This window comes from Oryx dammah, unplaced genomic scaffold, assembly GCF_014754425.2.
Source record: "Oryx dammah isolate SB20612 unplaced genomic scaffold, SCBI_Odam_1.1 HiC_scaffold_15, whole genome shotgun sequence".
NCBI lineage: Eukaryota > Metazoa > Chordata > Mammalia > Artiodactyla > Bovidae > Oryx > Oryx dammah.
The window spans coordinates 47,892,142-47,911,055 of record NW_024070199.1 but is presented as its reverse complement, the minus strand read 5'-3'; the positions used below and the strand labels follow the sequence as shown (position 1 = coordinate 47,911,055).

Here is an 18,914-nt window from a genome sequence, read left to right as displayed (position 1 = left end):
TGTGTCTTTACGGCTGAGCCTGCTGGACATAGAGTTGGTCAGCATTATCCCAGGGTCAGCGCTGTGTGTGGCCTGTTCCAGGATCCGGGCCGGAGGAGGGGTTCAGAGACCCCATGAGGGAGGCAAGACAACTCGGCGCCTCTGGCTTCGGGGGCTCCCCACCCCCAGGGGCTCTGTCCACCCCTTGGCTGAGGATGGCGGGCCCACCCTGCCTGTCTCGAGCCCCACAGCCTTATCTCCGGCTTGCAGAAATTGGATGAGGTGCTGAGGGAAACCTTCCAGAAGGCTTGGGGGACCGGAGCAGGGCGCAGAGCCAGGGGGCTCCAGGGCTGGGGTGTGAGGGCGGCCGTCCTGTCACCCCTGGCCCTCAGCCTCCGGAGGACAGGACCCTCATCTGAGTCTGCTGGGGACCACCCCCCGGCCTGGCCCCTGGCCCACCAGCCTCGGCTCTGGGTCAGGCCAGCATCCTTGGAGCAACCACGGCCCCACCGAGCCTCTCAGATCTTTCGGGCCCCTCTACCCTGCTCTCGGCTCCCCTACCCGAGGGGCAGACCCAGAGGATCATGTGGCCTCACTGGCCCGCGAGGGACCGTGGGAGGCCGTGGGGGCGACGTCTGCCGGCTGGACAGTACCACCTGGGGTCGTGAGGAGAGAAAGAGTGGGCTCCACAGGCTCGTGGCGAAGCACACTGTGGGCAGCACGCGGAGCCCAGCCTGTGGGCAGGAGGCCTGCAGGATCTGGACCCTGAGGTGGGACCTCCTGGGCTGACTGCAGAGATGTGGCCACTGGCACCAGGAGGTGCCAGACCCCGTGCGTCAGACGTGGGCTAGCATCTCGCTCGCCCGTTTATGCTGTGTGTCCCCAGCGCGCCACCCGGGGAACCTGGTCTGGCCACTAAATGGGCTCCGACCCCTGGGGGCCTGGCCGAGGATTCACAGGTCCCCCATTCCATGAGGGTGCGAGACCTCAGGCCAGGCCCTCCAACGAGGAGGCTGGGTGGGCCCGGGACCTGGATGGACAGATGGCAGACCCCCTTCCTGGGAGGACCCCCTCTCTGGGCAACTCCTTGGAGGGAGGGGCAGCTGCCTGGGAAGTCAGGGCCCCAGCCCTGGGGACTCCAGTCCAGCCAGGCCCAAGGAGAGTCCTTGGCTGCCTCCTCAGCGCCACCCAACACCTTCTTCACCCTCCTCAGCCCATCAAGAATGTGCCCGCTGTCGGAGGAGTAAAAATAGAAGCTGACACTTGGCGGGGGTGGAGGGCGCCCCCGACTCCTCGGACGCGGCCCCCTCCTCGGGCCTCCTCTGCTATTCCTATACTTGGTCAGGGGCCTCGGGGCACGGCCCCTGCCCGCCCGCACGCGCCCGGCCACCGAGCCCGGCCAATGGGCTGCCGGGCAAGATCGAATGTCACTATAACTCGAGGGCGCGCGGCCGGCGGGCAGTGCCTGAGCCGGTCCTGTCCACAGGGAGCTCCTGCCTGTCTCTCCAGACCCAACCACAGGTCAGTAGAACCACGGGCAGCCCTCGGCCTGGGCCAGCCTGCTGTGTGCTGGCGGCCTGGGGTCCCCGGACACAGACACCACGCCTTCCAGCCTCTCCACTCTAAGCACAGCATCTCAGAGACACCAGGAAGCCACCCCGGGGTCTCAGGGGTCTGGGATGTGGGCACTGCGGGGTCACGTTCGCTGAACATTGGATGTAGGAGAAGCTGTTTTATACCCGAGCACAGGATCTGGGGAGGGCCAAGAGGGAGGAAGAAGGGGGACCCCTGGAAGGCCCAGGGGGGCGGTCCCTAGGCAGACAGCTAGAGAGAGCTGAGGATGTGGGGTGAAGAGGCAAGGAAGGGGCTTCGTCCAGGCCTTCAAGGCCACCCGCTGCGGTGGGACCACTGCTGCCCACTTGGCCTTGGCCAGCGTTTCCTCGGAGGCTCAGGCTCTCGTCCCAGCAGCCACTGCCCCCAACGCCGCCATCCGTAAAGACGAAGATGAGGGTGGGGCTTGTGTGATGCCCTGCAGAACAGGTCTGTGCAAGGGACCCCAGCAGCCTGGAGTTGGTGTCCAGTGGTCAAGGCTGGGAGTGGACAGGACAGAGGCCGGGGCAGAGGGAGGAGTGGGCAGCCGGCATCTGTTCCGCCCGCCTGCCTCAGCCTGGGCAGAGAAGCACGTGCTCCCAGGAGGCCCAGCCCGAGCTCCCCAGCCCCAGCCCCCCCACCGCCTTTCCTGTGGCCCCTGGGGCCGGGGCCCAGCCATCCTCCTGACGTCATGGGACGGGGCGCCCTCGCTAGGCAGCAACCTTTCTGGTGCCCTCAACCATTCTGGGAGGAGACGGCTGGGGAGCCACGGCCACACGGGACGGCAGGGGCCCGGGGGTCACGGAAAAGGGTCAGGGTCCCACGGCGAGCTAGCGGCAGGGCCTCCTGGCTCCCCGCCCACCCCCACCCCCCCCCTTGTCACTTGGGAAGGAAGGAAGGAGGAGGGGTCCCCGAGGAGCAGTGACCTCAGAGGCTGTTTGCACAATGGCCCCTCTGAGGGCAGGACATGAAATGGACAGCTGGTTTCCTTCTCAGCTGTCGAAATGCCACGCTGCCCCCAAGCACACCCCACCCCAGGCCCCTCCCCGACGGCGGGGGGATGGGGGGGCACGGAGGAGCCGCGGTGTCACCCCGAGGGCTTCACTGCGCGGAGGAGCAGGGACCCCGAGGGCCCTCAGTTTCCCTGTTTGGAGAGTGGGCACCCTGCCTGGGGGTGCAGGACGGAGTCCTCCAGCCCAGAAGACAAGAGGGTGCAGAGGCCTGCCGGGCAGCTGAGGGGCGGGTGGGCGGGCCAAGACCTGAGCCGGTGGATGTTCTCAGCCCCCCTCCCAACATCTTGGGTTTCTGGGCAGAGGTGTCTTGGCTAATCTGGGTGCCTATTTCTGGACGTCTCAGCTGCCACTGACTCCTTAAAAATAACCCACCCTGGACTCCAGCCGACCACCCCTCTCAAGGCGGTGACAGGTGTCAGGCGCCGCCAGGGGCAGAGGTGGGCACAGCCGGGGCATGACGGCAACCTGGGTGGGGTGGGGGCCTAGCACCCAGGGACAGGGCCCACGGGGGGCCGTGGGAGCTGTGTGCTGGGTGAAGCAGGAGGCTGTGACTTGAGGGGGCAGCAGAGCCCCAGGAAGGGAGAGCAGGCTGGGAAAGCGCACTCGGCTTCCTGGAGGGGGTTAGCAGAGACCCATCCACTGGTTAATTTTGCATGGAGCTTAAATTGCTTTGGGAAAATTAACATTCTTGACAGAGGCTTCGGAAAACTGTTCCCACCTTAGCAATGCGATGTAAATGCATTTTTCGATGATGAACTTGTGTTTTTCTTATACAAAGCTCCCGGGGGGGACCAAACTATTGTCTTCAAGTGGGCTGTGGCGTGTTGTCATGAACTGTTTTTCAAAACCCCGGGCCAACATTCTGATGCAGCTGCCCCGAGTGTTCCCAGGCCCCGGCTGCCTCAGGCCTGCACGGGGGCCAGCTCACGGAGAGACGGTCCCTGAGCGTGCTGGCCCGGAGCCGGCCGCACCTGGACGCACGCAGCCAGGCCCGGGCAAGAGCTTCTTTGCAGACGTTGACAAATTCAAGAGCATCTTTGGGGCCTGGGAAAGCAGGCTGAGGAGGAACGGGGCCGTTCACTCAGTTCTCAGAGGGCGTGTGGGCCTGGCAGGGGCGCCAGGCTGGGGAGGGGTGGACGCGTGGACATTTAGAAACAAACCAGACACATCCCGGTGAGCTCAGGGCCCAGTCTGCTGGGGTGACGGGAGATGGAGGACATGGATGCCTAGTTCTCTTGTGATTTTGGGAAAGGGCTCTGCAGAGGGCCGTGAAGGACCCCAAGGAATCCCCGGGTGCCCCCATGAGGGGACGCAGCATCCTCACGGGAAATCATGAGTGGGAGCAGGGAGCATGGCTCATCCTCGAGGAGTGGGACTTCTGGGGACAGCAGGCGGGAAGGCCAGGGAAGGTCCACGGTGCCCATTTTGAGGAGCCAAGCTCTGTAGTTCAGAGGCTGCCTGGGAGCCCCCTCCCCTCCAGCCCCACCATCTAGACCCAAGAGCAGAGACCGCCAAGAGGGAGGTTTTGAGCAACCTCAGCAGGGCCTCGCCGGGGCCTGGAGCTGCCAGGAAGGGCCCCCCACCCCAGCCCGCTCAGCCGCATGCTTTCTGGATGATTCTCCTTGGGGAACGCTGCAGAGAGCATGTCGGCCCAGCCACCACCTCCCAGCTCCCGCCCAGCTCTGGGATTCCAGGCAGCAGGCCGGAGCCAGGCCCGGAAGGGGGGCGGAGGGGGATCGGATCTGGGGCGAAGAGGGCTGGGGGCCTGGGGCCTCAGAGGAAGCAAGGCAGCCTGCCGAGGAGGCCCCGTGCGGGTGCAGCCCGCCCAGGCCAGGGAGCTGGCCCTCGACCCCTGTGCAAGGATGGCCCCCTACAGTCGGCTCGCTGAGCCCACCCCCCACATTCCTGAACCTTGAGGCCCAGGCAACTCCTCACTCGCACCCTGTCTCCCCCCACCCCCTGCAGAAAGCACCCAGCCGCCATGTCGGACGAGGAAGTGTGAGTATCCGCCTGGTTCAAGCCCCCTGGACCTCATGTGCTCAGAGGCCAGAGGAGGCCCCCCTCCCCGCCAAGAACTGACCCCTCACCGCTCCCCTTCTCCCCACAGCGAGCACGTGGAGGGTAAGTGTGGACGCCAGACTCTCTCTGCATCGGCTCTAAACAGAAAGGTGGGATGGGGCTCTCCACCTGCGGCCAGCATCTTGCCCGGGGAGGCCCCGGAAGCCGCGGGCAGGTGGACGCCCCTCTGCAAGCAGGCCCCCACCCCTGCCCCTGCACCTCCTCTCAAAGGACAGATCCCCAGCCCAGCCCATGGACACCCTGCCCCGTGACGCCCCGCTTGCAGAGGGGAGATTGCTCTCCTATTGCAGAACCAGGCCTTCGAGGCTCAGAGCCCTGCCCATGAGCCTCTGCGTCTTCGCGGTCTCCCCTGACAGCGGCCGATGGGCAGGCTGGCCCCCCGCCTCTGTCCAGGCTGGCCCCCGCCTCTGTCCAGGGGGCCCCCGCCGCTGTCCAGGGGGACCCCCGCCGCCCTCTAACCGCTTCCTCTCCTTTGTTTTACTCCCTTGCAGAAGAGTACGAGGAGGAAGGTAACGGAGGTGCCCCCCAGGCCCCCGCCCGGCTCACCCATTAACCGTCCACCTCTGTGGTCATTAATCCCTCCCTCCCGCACCCCTAACAGCCGCCTCTTCCCTCCGTCGAGAGGCGCTCATTAACCAGTCATTGATACTTCTGTATTATTATGTATTACTTATACATAATAATCTCATGGTATCTCTGGTGTGTGAGGTTAGCCGGAATTTGGTCATGAAGACACTAATAGTCAGTCTGGAGTGCCGCCCACTTGCCTCTCACTCTGCCTGTCTTATCATCTCTGTGTCTCTGTCTCTCTCTATCTCTGTCTCTCTGTTTCTCTATCTCTGTCTCTCTATCTCTGTCTCTCTGTACCTGTCTCCCCCAGCTCTCCCCTTCTCCCTCCCTCTGGAGGCCCTTCCCAGTGGGTCGAGCCCCAGCAGGCGGGAAGCCCGGCCCTGGGAAGGGTGTGCGGGGCAGTCCGCAGGCCTGACGGGCACCCCGGGCCCTGCTCCACTGCGGCCAGGCTCTCCCAAGCTCCGTTGGGCCGACTTTCCTATGGGGTGTTCTGGGAGCTAGGTTTTGAAAATATTTTGAAAACACTTGGCTACTCTAGCAACGTGAGCAACACTCTTCTTTTTTCTGCTGAAAAGGTGGACAGACTTCTTTCTGAGAGGGAACCGCGGTCCCAGGCGGTGCCCTCCCAGGGGATGTTGATGGGGTGCGTGGGCAGGTCCCCCGAGTAGGCTCCTCCAATGCCTGCCTCTGCCGCCTGCCGCTGGGCCCCCCGAGGACGCCAGCCCACAACCCAGTGGGCTTTCCCCTAACACCTGTCCCCACCTCCGGTACCTTCAGGGTCTGGTTACTTAGTGGAACCCTCCGGAGCACAGACACCTCAGTCCAGCACCCGCTCCCCAAGGAAAGGGGAGGGCGGGACCCCCAGGACCCGAGCAGGCCGTGCTGCAGAGGCCTGTGGGCCCATGATGCCTGCCAGCCTCCCTGGTGCCTGGAGCGCCTGCTGCCCACGGCCCCCCAGCCTGGGGCGCCTCCCTTGCTGGCCACCCTCACTTGGCCCCTAACGATTGTCTTATCCCCTCTCTCCCTCCTGCTCCCTCTGGTTCCCACTGCAGAAGAGGCCCAGGAGGAAGGTGAGTGGGGTCCAAGACCCCAGCCCCCAGCCACCCTCCAGCCCTCTGTCCCCTGACCCCGGCCCTCACGCGACCCCGCGTGCCCCACCCTCTAAGAGCGTGCAGTGGGCTCCCGGCCTAACCTCTCCTCTCTCCTTCCGCCCCTGCACACCCAGCGCCCCCCCCGCCTGCAGAAGTCCCTGAGGTCCACGAGGAAGGTACGCGGACGCAGGACTTCTGGGCCCCATGTGGGGCCCGGGGCTGGCTGCAGCACAGTGGGCTGGGGAGGGGGGGCGGCAAGGTGCCAGCCAGCCAAGGGGCCCCCACATGTGGCCCCCACGTAACCCACTAACTACGGCCAATGCTTGACCAGAGCAGGCTGGCCCCCCAAGGGCAAGCACTGCCCCCCCCAACATGGGCCCAGGCACCCCCTAGCCCAGGGAGGGCAGGTCAGCAGGGAGGCTGCTGGACCACATGAGACCTAGCTGTCCCGGGGGCATCCCTGAGGCCCGCCTCCTGCCCCGAGGTGGGCACCTGAAAGTCCCCGGCACCCAGGGCGATAGGGGAACAGCCCCTGCGGTCTGTGCCCCCAGCCAGGCCGCAGTGCCCACACGGGCCCCCTTTAGCCTGCCCCAGGGAGCTCCCTCTCGGGTCAGGGGCAGGGCTGGAGAGTGGGAGGGTCTGGAACCCTGGGGTTGGCACAGCAGTCAGGGCAGCTGAGAGCTGGTGCCCAACACTCCGGCCCCTCCGTGGGCACAGAGAGGAAAGGCAGTGGGTGCCCCGGCCTCGGGCTGTAGGAAGCTTCCCTTCCAGGCCCCAGGGGCCACCCTCCAGGCCACAGCCCTGCCCCCGAGGAAGTCCTTGGGGGCCTGAAGGAGGTGGGAAGTGGTGGTGGAGGGGTGCTGCCAAGCGAGGCAGGACCCCAGTGGCCCCTCAAACAGCAGGGGTCCCCTGAGAGAAGCGAAGCCCGGCGTGTAGGCAGGGACAGGACCGGAGGGGGGTGCTGCCCCGGCCAACACTGGCCTTGTCTGCTCACTCCCCGCACGCTCCCCATCCCCGGGCCTCGGCCACTGACCCTCCCGTGGCGACCGGCTGTTTCCATTAACCCGGATCCTTTCTCCTTTGACCTCTGACCCGCGCGTTGCCTCTTGTTCCATGGCCCTCCTTAGTCCATGAAGTTCATGAACCAGGTATGTGCCATGACTTCAGTCCTGTGTGGGCGCCTGTGCACACGGGCCGTGTGTGGGTGTGAGCCGCAGCCTGGCCGACAAGGAACAAGAGGGGCCGTGTAACCCACTCACCTGCTTGCCCGCCGCCCGCCCCCAGCCTCTGCCTGAGGTTCACAGTGGTTCTCTCTCCCCCGCCCCCACCCCTCGGTGCCGCTTCTCCAGAGGAAGTCCAAGAAGGTATGCTCGCCGCCCCCGGCCCCTGCTGAGGCCTGAGCACCCCCATGCCTGCCTGACCCTCCCCGCTGCCGTCCAGAAGGCTGGGCCCTGGGTGGGATGCTTAGGCCAGGGATGGGGAGGGTGGCTGTGGGTCAGACAGCTGACAGGCAGCGAGCATTCAGGGCTCAGGGGGTGAGGCCCCGCCCGGGTCGCCACAGGAAGGTGGGGGTAGCCAGGCCCAAAGGGCCCGACAGAGGGATGCTGGGAGGATGGTACTGGGGTCCACTGGGACCCCCTGGACCCAGCAGGCTAGGTGGAGAAGGGCAGAGGGGGAGAGGCAGGGCCCCAGACAGCAAGGAAGGCAGAGCGCAGAGGTCGCGGAGGGAAGGGAAGGGTTGGAAGGCAAGTAGGGTGAAGCAGAAAGTCAGGCTGAGGCCGAGGCGGGGGCCCCGGGGCCTGGAAGTACTGGGGGCCCCTGGGTGGAGCTGTCAGGGCCCAAGTTAGAGGCCCCCGCCTTCACACGGCCCTCGTGGGGCTGCAGAGGGCCTCCTCTCGGGGCCTGCACCCAGAGCACGGGCTGCAAACTGTCTCCCCTCCCGGGGCCTCAGCAGGACCCCCTGCAAGACAAGGGCCCGGCTGGGCCCAAGAGCCAGGCCACCGGGCCACCCTGGAACCAGCCCTGGGGCTGACAGACCAACAGACAGGCAGGCTGGGGATGCCAGGTCGCATCCCGCTTGTCCGCAGCCTGGGAGCTTTGCCGCCTGGCGCTTTGCCTCCCCTGTTCCTCGCCCCGCTCCCAGCCCCCACCAGGTGCCGGGGGGTGAGGGGCAGTGACATCAGGCCCACCTGGAAGCTGAGCAGCCCCAGCAGGCGCAGGAGGCTGTTTGTGCGAGTGGGGGCCGGTTGCTAAGCAACCTAGGGGTCCGCGCGCTTAGGAAGGGGATGCCAGGGAGACCCCGACCACAGCCCACCCGCCCTGGCCAGGCCCCCAAGAGGGGGCACCGGCAGCTCAACATGGACGGCCCTGTCCTTGCCACCAAAGGCCCAGGAGCAGGGGCAGGCGCCTGGCCCTCAGGGCTGAGCTGATGCAGGCTCCCGCGCCCCTTGGGGCTCAGCCTCAGCGCTCTCGTCCTCTCAGCTTGGGACCTCAACTAGCCAGGCTTCTGCAGGTCTGAGGTCCCAGGAGACGTTATCAGCCTCCTTGTTCAAGAATCCCTGGGTTTCAACTCAATGAAATCCAGGAGTCAGGCCCCCAGAGCCGCCCGCACCTAGCCATTGTCGTTCAATTACTTGGGCGTGCCCAGCTCTGCTCACACTCACGTCGCGGAGCTGGTGATGCTATCCAACCATCTCATCCTCTGTCTCCCCTTTTCTTGCCCTCAATCTTGACCAGTATCAGGGTCTAGGTATGTCATAGCTTTTCTTCCAAGGAGGCCACCTCCAGTGAAAAGGCTTAAGGAAACCCGCAGCCAGCACCCACAGGCCCTCGGCGGCCCCTCCAGCTACCGCTGGCCTTCTGGGGCTGGGGGTCTCCCCGGGCATGCTGGCCCCACAGTTAGCTCTCACAGACCCTCCCAGACAGAAACCCTGCAGCCTTCAGCGGGGGTCACCGATGGGGTCCAGGCCAGCGCCCGCCCGGGGGAAGTGGGGTTTAGGAGTGCCCCGGCTGGCCCGCCCCCAGCCTGCGCCTGCGCCCGCCCCGCGCCCGCGCCCGCCCCCAGCCCGCGCCCGCGCCCGCCGCTTTCTCTTGCATGTGCGCTTCTGCCTGAAGACGCGGAGCAGGAGGACTGGGAGGACCAGGCAGGTAAGGCCAGGCCTCTGGCTGCACGCGGTGTCCATGTGGAGTCTGGACAGACCCTGGCAGAGAGGCCCGACCGCCCGGGGTCCATCTCGAGGGCTCTCCGTGCCTCTGCTCGGCCGCCTGCCCACCTGCCCGTCCTGCCTGTCTGACGCCAGGGCTTCCGAGGGCCAGGCCTTGCTGCTTCGAGCCGCATCTGCTGAGGGGCTTAGCTCTGTCCCGACCTGAGCTTCCGCCCCACACCGACACTGGGGGGTCAGCAGGGGCCCGGCAGGCACATCAGGAGGCGGGCAGGAAGGCGCTTCCTCCACCTGGCCCCCAGCCTCAGTCTTGTCTCTGCCCCGAGGGTGTTGTACCCCTAGGCCCCGTCTCTCCTCCTTTTCTCCACCCGCCCTGCCCTGGGCCCTGCACCCATTCTCCTCCTCAGAGCCCACGGGGGCTCCCGCGTACAGGCCCTGGTGGGGGCAAGTCCCGGGCCTCTGGTGGGCAAGGAGGGCGGGTCCACGGGAAGGGGGCCCTGGTCAGGCGCATGGGACCTGGGGACTGAGCGAGCTGCCCTCTCACCTGGTCTCCCTGTCTCCTCTCCTCCCCCCAACCCCCGACACCGCCCTGCTGATCAGAGGAGAAGCCGAGACCCAGGTGAGTGTGGGGCTGGGCCGGGCGAGGGGGTCCCGCGAGAGAGGCTGCGAAGCTCGTTAGGCCCTGGGGACCTGAATACTCGAGGGGCCGCAGCCACTCGTTTGCTCCTGAATTTGGGGTCCTGGATTCCGGGTGAGGCTTGCCCGGGGCATGGGGTCACAGGGCAGCCGGTGCGCTCCTCCCAGGAGGGGCTTCACCCCGGGGTTGGGTAGGGATGGACTCTGGAGGTCCAGCCCATGCCCCAGACCATGCAGACTAGACAAGGATGGCTTCCTGCAGGAGGAGGCGCTGGGCAGAGGAAGAAAGGGGGCAGGAAGTTGGGGGAGTCGGGGTAGAGGAAGGGAGGCCCTGTGGAGCCCCATGGCCCTTTCCGCCGCCCACCCTCCTGGCCGCGCTGCCGCCCGCATCTCCCAGGGCCCTCAATGTGAGTGGTGGGGTGCTGGCAGGGAGGCTCTCGGCCTGGAAACCCGCCTGGGAGCAATGCCTTGACCGGAGCCCCCGTTCTCCCCTTCGTGGGGGCCTTGGGCCCCCCGGGGGAAGCGTCGACCTCGTTCAAAGAGGCTTTCTCTTGCTCATTTGGCTCTCACACTAGTGGTTCAGAGGTTTCTTGTTTTAATCCAGCGTTCCTGATTTTCTGTTTCTGATAAGTACGTGCGAGCCCACGGCCCTCTGTACATGATTCACCCCGTCCTTGGGGGACACGTGCCTCCTTTGCTCTGCAGGGGAAGGCGTGTCAGCGCCTCTGAGTGCAGGCCAAGAGCTCGCTCCCACTTAGGGGAGCCCTGCGGACTCTCCACAGAGGACTGGAAGTATGCGAACGTGAAGCCAGCCCATTTCCATCCGTTACACTTTATTTTTCAGCAATTTTAAAGAAAGCTGCCGGGTCACAAGATATTTTCTAGTTTTAAAAAAATGTTTGTGTTTTCATTATGAAAATAAAACACCTCATTAAAGAAAATTTGGAAAATACGTAAAAGTCCAATGAAAAAAAAAATCATCTATAACTCTCCCACCCCGCCAGCCAGACTGCGGAAAAGAGGAGAAAGAAATAAAAAGGCTTATTTCTTCCTACTCTTTCCATGCATAGGACTCGGAAAAAAGGACTGAAACTCTGAGCTGTTTTTCAAACATCGTCTTGTCTATACAGCCTTGAATTCTGCTTTTCTAAAATGCAGCGCTGTCCCTAAGTATTTTTCCATGTTTTTACATAGTCTTCTTAAATATTTTGAATGGCCACATAATATTCCATCAATTGGACAAACCATAATTTTCCTAACCGTTCCTCTCTTGCAGGATATTAAGGCTTTCCCCAATATTTTACTATCATAAATAACGCCGGGTGGAAAGCATTTTCTGTCTTTCGGCTTATTTGCCTAGGCCGCATTCCCAGAATGGAATTACTGGGTCAAAGAGTAGGAACGTTCTTAAGGCTTTTGATGTCCTCTGCCAAAAGGCTTCCACGAGGACCGCCAGCGCGGCCTCCACACCGCATGCCCGGGCCCGCGACGTGCCTGCACATGGAGCGTCTGACGGGTGGATGAGAAACGGCCTCTCTGGCTTGTTTTCGTTCACATTCCTTTGATGGCTTGGGAGCCTCTCCCACGTGTGTTGACTGGTGGTCTTTCTTCTCGGGGAGCTGCTAGCGTTCACCCTCTGCCCATTTATCTAACGGCGGGGGCGTCTCTATGTTTTCTTAATCATCGGTTTGCATAAGGATATAAGTCTTCTCTGTATTTGCTGAAAATATTTTTCTAGTCTGGTTTTTCCCCCCTTCCACGTTGTGCCTTTTTCCATAAGTTTTTCATTTGCATGGACTCCTCTGGCCATCTTTGCCTGAGTGGGACCTTCTGAGCTCAGAAAATCGCTTCCCTCGCCAGCATGCCGATCCACGTTCAGTCCCACTCTCTTCTTTTTTGAAGAAGCTCTTGTTTCTGCTGTTGATTTAACTCTTTGCTCTGTCCGAGATGTCTGGGGGGTGGGGAGGGCCACAGCCCCCGCGGCCGGAGGGATTTGAGAGGGATCCCGTCTCTTCTCCACATGGCGTGCGTTCTGCCCAGCACCCCCTCCTCTGGGTCCCCAGAAAGAGAGGTCAAAGGGTGACCAGAGCAGTGCAAAGGGTCAGCCGAGATGGCCGTTCCTGACTGCAGAGGCCGAAGACCCAGGAACGGTCTCTGGTGGCCACCTTGCCTTCTTTTGTTTGAGAAAGAGAGCAAGGTAACCCTTCCTGGGTGAGCAAGGGTGAAGCAGCCCTTGAGAGGCCTAGGAGTGGGCGAGGCAGAAGGACGCTAAGAGGTTATAAACTTCTAGAAGGGTCAAGCCACTCTGGGGACAGTGGGCTATATACTTGATAAGAACAACCATCCTGGTGGGGACCCACTCACCGTACTCATGAGCCACTCTCTCTTCTTCAGACTCACTGCTCCTAAGATCCCGGAAGGGGAGAAAGTCGACTTCGATGTGAGTTTACGGGACCCAGGTTCACACAGTCTCCCCAGAGCCTAGCCTCCGGCTCCAGGCTGAGCCTGAGGTCACATGCTCTACAGCAGCCAGAACAGGGGCTTCCTGGTTCCATGCAGCCCTGCTGTGATTCATTCCCGGGTCAGAGGGGACTCGTCCGGGAGTAGCACCTCTCTTCCCTCCTCCCCATCTCCCCATGTCCCCATCTCTCCCCGTCCATCCAATCACCCACCCAACTATCTGTCATCCATCTGTGCATCCTCTCATCTGTCCATCCACTCCTCCAGCCACCCCCCATCTACTCACCCACCCATCCATCTGTGTATCCCACAGACTGCCTCGTTCCCCAATTTCCTCTCTGTCCAACCCACTCAGGCATCTCTGGGCTTAACAATGAGGCCAAGTCAGAGGCAGTCCATCCCAGGGGTGCTCACTGACCTCAGGGCTCTGCACGGCCTGGACTCAGCCACAAGGAGGGTACCACTCTGACCCTGTGGCTGAGGGAGCAGGCAGCCCAAAGGTCGAGAGGAGGGCGGGTATGATGGGCCTGTCCCCACAGGACATCCAGAAGAAGCGCCAGAACAAAGACCTCATGGAGCTCCAGGCTCTCATCGACAGCCACTTCGAGGCTCGGAAGAAGGAGGAGGAGGAGCTGGTCGCCCTCAAGGAGAGAATCGTGAGTCCAGTCCTGCAGCTCTGGGCGGAGGCCGGGCTGGTGGAGGTGGCCGGGGGTCAAGGGGAGGGCCAGGCCGGGCTGACCCGCTCCCCTCCGGCCACAGGAGAAACGCCGAGCAGAGAGAGCAGAGCAGCAGAGGATCCGGGCAGAGAAGGAGCGGGAACGCCAGAACAGACTGGCGGTGAGGTGGCCCCCCGCCCGGCCCAGCCCCCCGCCGGCCCCCACCCCAGCCCAGCTCGGCCCCCCACCCGGCCCCCCTGCCGGCCCCCAGGCTCCTGGGCCTCCCCATTTCTGACATTCCCCTTGACACTGGCCTAGGAACCCAGGCCATCAGCCAAACTCCCCCTGCCCTGCAGAAACCCTGCGAGAGGGCAGACCCAACGGGGACTGGGACCTTCCAGAAGGTTCCCAGCCCAAGCAGGTCCTCGACAGCCACGCTGAGGTCTTGGTTGGGGGTGGGGGTGTTCCTGCAGGAGGAGAAGGCACGGCGGGAGGAGGAAGATGCCAAGAGGAGGGCTGAGGACGATCTGAAGAAGAAGAAGGCGCTGTCCTCCATGGGGGCCAACTACAGCAGCTACCTGGCCAAGGTAAGTGCGGGCGTGGGGCCGAGCTGCCCACCGTGGCCCGGGCCGGCTCGACGCGCCCCTCCCGTGTCCCCTCAGGCAGACCAGAAAAGAGGCAAGAAGCAGACGGCCCGGGAAACGAAGAAGAAGGTCCTGGCCGAGCGGAGGAAGCCCCTCAACATCGACCACCTCAGCGAGGACAAGCTCAGGTGAGGCCCTGCCGGGATGGGGGGCAGCGCCCGGACCCTCCTGCTGGGGCTGACCCGCCAGCCCCTCACCCACGGCTGCCCCCCAGGGACAAGGCCAAGGAGCTCTGGGACACCCTGTACAAGCTGGAGACTGACAAGTTCGAGTATGGGGAGAAGCTGAAGCGCCAGAAATACGACGTGAGTGTTGTGCCCTTGGCCTCACCTGCTGGCGGGCACCCCGAGTCCCCGGACCCCGAGCAAGGCCCCTGCCCTGTGGGAGGCCCTGCCTAGGTTGGCCTCATGTCAGCACGGTGCTCAGGGCTGGTGGGGGGTGCAGTGGGGCAGAGTGCCATTGTTCTGGGGTGGGGGTCTAGAGACCCGGTGTCCTGAGCCCACCAGAGGGGCACTGAGTTCCTCTGGGGTGGGGGTTCTGCCTCACTCAGCCTCCTCTGCAAACCCAAGTTCCAGCCAGGCCAGCCCTGGGGGCTCAGAGCTCAGGTCGGCAGCCCTGGGTAGACACCCTCCTTGGAGTCAGCACGGGCCTGGGTACAGACCCTGATGATAGACCCACGACAGACCCTTCCCTCCAGCCTCTGGTGTCCCCTGGGGAGGACCGTCCACTCTCAGGGCCCCTCTCCCGCTGGCCCCTGAGACAGAGGTTGTGGGTGACCAGTGCTGGCAGCTGGAGGAGTCCTGCCTCCTTCTTGGAGCCCAGGGTCCTTGGGTGGGTGGCCTGGTCCTCCTGCACTTCAATTTCCCCACCTCCCTCTGGGGAAAGACCCTCCCCCAGAGGACCAGATGAGGGGCACCAGGCTCTGTGCCAGTGCTCCCAGCTGGCTTGGAAATGGGCTTCAGAGGGTCCAGACTGGCCCCACTTGTGCTGAGCCAGGAGAGCAGGCCCTGACACTTGTGTGCACCGTGGCTACCCGGGAGCTTGGAGAGCCTTGAGGGCCTTGGACCAGGCTGGTCCTGAGCACACAGGGCACCAAAGCCTCGGCCACCCACCCAGCCCCCTAACCATCTCGGTCTTTCTAGATCATGAACGTCCGGGCCAGAGTGGAGATGCTGGCCAAGTTGTAAGTTGCCGGGGTCCACCCTGGACCAGGCTCTGGTGTTCATGCACGGTGGGCCTTGCGCATGGCGGAAACCTGGGTCGTTGTGGGTGTTGGCGGCAGCGGGCACGGAGATCCCGGAGGACATCCCTGGGTCCTCCCGCCCGCCTCCTCCTCCTTGCTTGCCACCTGGGGGCTTCCGAGGCTGACCTGCTGCCCTTCGTCAGCAGCAGAGGCTGGCCCTTGCCTCCCTAGCCTCCCCCAGGCGGTCAGCAGGAGGGAGCAGCCGGGCCAGGGAGCGAGATGGCCATGGGGCTCTGAGCTCCGGCCACCAGGTGGGGGCTGTGCTTGAGAGCCCACCTCCGGCCCGTGCCCCTGCCCCACACCCTGCAGAGGCGGGCAGGTAAGTGGCCAGCTCTGGGGCTGCGGTGTGTCATGGCCCAGGTGTCCAGCTCAGGCCACCAAGAGTAAGTCAGAGACACGAGTCTAAGCCCCTCCAGACCAGAGGAGCCGGGACACAGTAAAGTGCCGAGGCCTGCCAGGGCCGCCGAGGGGCGCGCGGGCAGGAGGCCACCATGCAGCCTGGCCCCGGGCGGACGCACAGGTAAGTCCCCTGTGTTGTTTGCAGATCACCAACCTCAGGAGCCGCATCGACCAGGCCCAGAAGCAGTGAGTAGCCCTGCCCGCCCCATGCTCTGCGCCGGGCACGCAGCCCCTCGGGGTCGGCTGCCACTGCCCCCAGGGGCCCGGAGATGTTGGCCCGTGCCAGTGGCAGGCGGCCCTCAGCAGAGCAGTAACGAGACTAACTGGCTGGGCCTTTGGGCCAGCATGTTGGGCCCTGAACCCCGGACCTGCAGCCTCCTGTCTCCCCCATCCCCAGAGTCCAGGAGGAGGGGCGGGGAGAGCCAGCAGGAGGCCCCCAGGGTGGCCTTCAGGGTGACCTGCGCAGGGACTCAGCACGCGCTGCACAGCCTGGCGTGAGACCCCTGGTCTGGGGTCAATGAGCCCGCTGGGTCCACGGGACCCTTTGCAGCAGCTGCCAGGAGGGGCTGGAGGGCGTGGGCCCAGGTGCCACCTCCTGAGGTTCAGTGCTCGAGACTGGAGGCTGAGCTGGGGCTGCCCCGAGGGCTGCAGAGGGGGCTGGCAAAGGCTCACACCCTCTGCCCCGGGCTCTGTGGCGTGAGGCAGGGGTTCTTGCAGGTCACTTGGCGAGGTGCGTGTGTGAGCATGTGCACGGCCCGAAGGGCTCTTGGGCTGGCTTCCGCTGAGGTACATGGGCCGTGAGCAGCGTCCTCAGTGCCAGGCCTTCCCCTGAAGCCTTGGGAGCCGCAGGGCCCATTCCAGCCTGAAGCTGCCCACGAAGAGAGCTGATGACCACCCCCCACCCCGCGGCCCGGCCCCCCGCCAGCTCCTGGCTGCCTGCTGCACACAGGGCCCAGACGGATGGGGTGGGCTCCTGAGGACCCCCATTGCCCGAGGTCCCATTCTCACCGGTGACCGAGGGGCTGAGATTCTAGAACAAGACGGAGGCCTCCCAGGTCCCGAGTCCGTCAGGGTGGACTGCTGGCCTGGAGTGAGGAACCAGATTTGCCCGCTGCCCCTGCCCATCCTGGCCAGGGGGTGGGGGCCCTGGCTCTTGTCAGGCCAGAGTTACTGGGAGGATGGCGGCTACCAGCAGGGATAGCTGCCCGGGCAGGCTCGGGTCTGCCTGACCTAAGGCCCCGTGCCCCGAGTCCATCGGGTGGGGAAGGGAGGGAGGGGTCCAGCTCTTGCCAGCACCCCCTTAACCTCACTAATGCCCCCAGCACAAAGTCGCCCAGGCCCGGGTGGGCAGGCACAGGTGAGTTACCGTGGCTGGACCAGGGCTGGGGATGCCCCTGGGCTGCTAGGGCTGGGCCAGGCTGAGCTTCCAGGGTTTGGGGTCTGCTGGGGGCTGGGGAAGGGGTCAGCTAGGGTCCCAGACGCCCTCATGCTCAAAACCCACTTGCTTCCCATTTACAGCAGCAAGAAGGCCGGGACCACACCCAAGGGCAAAGTCGGCGGGCGCTGGAAGTAGAGCGGCCGAGGAGGTTCCCAGAGGCAGAGACTCTCAGCCCAGGGGGTTCACACAGCGGCGTCCGGCTCCCAGGGCCCCCCTGCATCTCTGTCCTCACTGTGTCCATGCTCTGGGGCCTGTGAATAAAGTGAGCAGGCTCCCCTCCACCACGTGTGCGCTGGCTCATCAGTGGGGCCCGAGGGTGGGCAGGGTGTCACGGGGGCTGCTCTGCAGCTTGGGGGCCCAAGGGACCCAGGTGCTGACCTAGGGTTCGGCTCAGGAGACCCCCGGCGGGGGTCTTCTAGGCTACAGCTTGTGTCAGCGGACCGTCACCCCGTCCCCACCCCGCATGCGAGCCCACTCTGCTGGCCCCCGGCCCCCCCCCGAATCTGCTCTGAAACCAGTTTGGGGCAGCAGAGCTTGGCTTTTGCAGAGTGTCCGGAAGGCAGGCCTGGGGCACAAACGTCCCCCAGAAACAGGGCAGAAGGGAGCCTGGAGCAAAGGATGTGCAGGCGGCCCCAGGGAGGGGGGAGAGCACATCTCAGGGAGCAGTCGTGGCAACACAGACCGTTCTTTCTATATTATACGAGAACAGAGTGCTCCCTGTGTAATAAGTCTGAAAGGCCTGACCAAGTAGAATTACGGAAAATATAAATCACAAAAATTGGATCAAGACATAGAGCCTTGCTCAGCCAAGTATTCACGGAGGAAGCTGCCGAGCCTGGATGGCCCCCCGGGAGGGCTCTGCGGAGCAGAGGGAAGAGGGGAGTATCCTGGCTCAGGCTGCCGCGGGGCGCCAGGCCCCTGACAATGAGCTCGCCCACCCGGATTGTACGTGACCGTACACAGTGTGCACCCCAACACACACACACACGTCCACAGGCCCTCGGTCACCCCACCCCCGCACGCCAGGGCTACTTGCAGTCGATGCGAGTGCCCTGCGCCCGGCCGCTGTGCCCTCCTGCAGCGGGGGACTCGAGGGCGAGCACCTCCATGTGAGAAACAGTGGGGGTCCCCCGAGCCCAGCACCATCCCTCCACGTTGCACAGGAACACCCTGGGGAGGCGGTCAGCACATGGGGGCGGGAGGTTCAGCTCACAGAATCGTGCAGTTTCAGAACAACATGAGCTGAGTCGCAGAGGGTGGGAACGCCGGGGAGGAACAAGTCGGGGACGGGAGCGGGAGAGTTTCAAGCACATCTCGGGGTCAGGAAGTCAGGAAGATGGAAAGCTTGGAGGTGGGTGTGAGAGCTCCGAACAGAAGAATTAGGCCTGACTGATGGACGCCGATGGGCCACCGTCCCTCTGAAGGAGAGTGTGCGTGGGAAATATGGCAGGCGTAGGCTACAGACGAGGCTTTGCAGCAGCTTCAGGCTCCAAGGGATGTTTGAACGAGCAGCCAGCCCTCTGCAGCCCAGTCGGAACCGATGGCTGGCAGCTTATGAGCGTAGGTTTAGAAATGCAAAAATGCACTCTGAATAGTTGATGGATGCCAGAGGAGATGGGGAAGACACTTAGGAAGCACCGTAGAGCACCATCAGAGAACAGATCCCTGCTGACTTGGGACCTACAGCGAGATGTCAGGCCCGACCACTTCCGTTAGAAAAAGGAGGGGAGGTGCCGTGTTTGCAGTAAGTTAAACGGCTTCCCAGGTGGCTCAAATGGTACGGACCATGTTCACAATGTGGGAGGCCTGGGTTTGATCCCTGGGTCGGGAAGATCCCCTGGAGAAGGGACTGGCAACCCACTCCTGTGTTCTTGCCTGGAGAATTCCATGAACAGAGGAACCTGGCAAGCCACAGTCCATGGGGTCGCAAAGAGTCAGTCACGACTGAGCGACTA

At 63.9% G+C, this 18,914-nt stretch overlaps 1 protein-coding gene across 50 annotated transcripts; it reads left to right on the top strand.

The window, feature by feature from the left end:
- The first annotated feature begins 1,329 nt into the window (after nucleotides 1-1,329).
- Nucleotides 1,330-17,358, top strand: TNNT3 (troponin T3, fast skeletal type). 50 transcript variants are annotated; one of them, XM_040255351.1, is made up of 19 exons: nucleotides 1,330-1,500; nucleotides 4,548-4,580; nucleotides 4,690-4,703; nucleotides 5,153-5,170; nucleotides 6,284-6,301; nucleotides 6,457-6,498; nucleotides 7,450-7,470; nucleotides 7,672-7,686; nucleotides 9,437-9,469; nucleotides 10,084-10,102; nucleotides 12,514-12,559; nucleotides 13,119-13,235; nucleotides 13,339-13,416; nucleotides 13,709-13,822; nucleotides 13,898-14,007; nucleotides 14,094-14,184; nucleotides 15,022-15,062; nucleotides 15,667-15,707; nucleotides 17,040-17,358. In XM_040255351.1, the coding sequence occupies exons 1-19, from the start codon at nucleotides 1,382-1,384 to the stop codon at nucleotides 17,339-17,341; spliced, it is 1,272 nt and encodes a 423-aa protein (XP_040111285.1). In that variant the 5' UTR covers nucleotides 1,330-1,381; the 3' UTR covers nucleotides 17,342-17,358. The 50 variants fall into 50 exon arrangements, with proteins under 50 accessions (XP_040111285.1, XP_040111295.1, XP_040111266.1 ...); XM_040255361.1 differs by lacking the exon at nucleotides 9,437-9,469; XM_040255332.1 differs by having other exon boundaries at nucleotides 13,709-14,007.
- The last annotated feature ends 1,556 nt before the right edge of the window (nucleotides 17,359-18,914 follow it).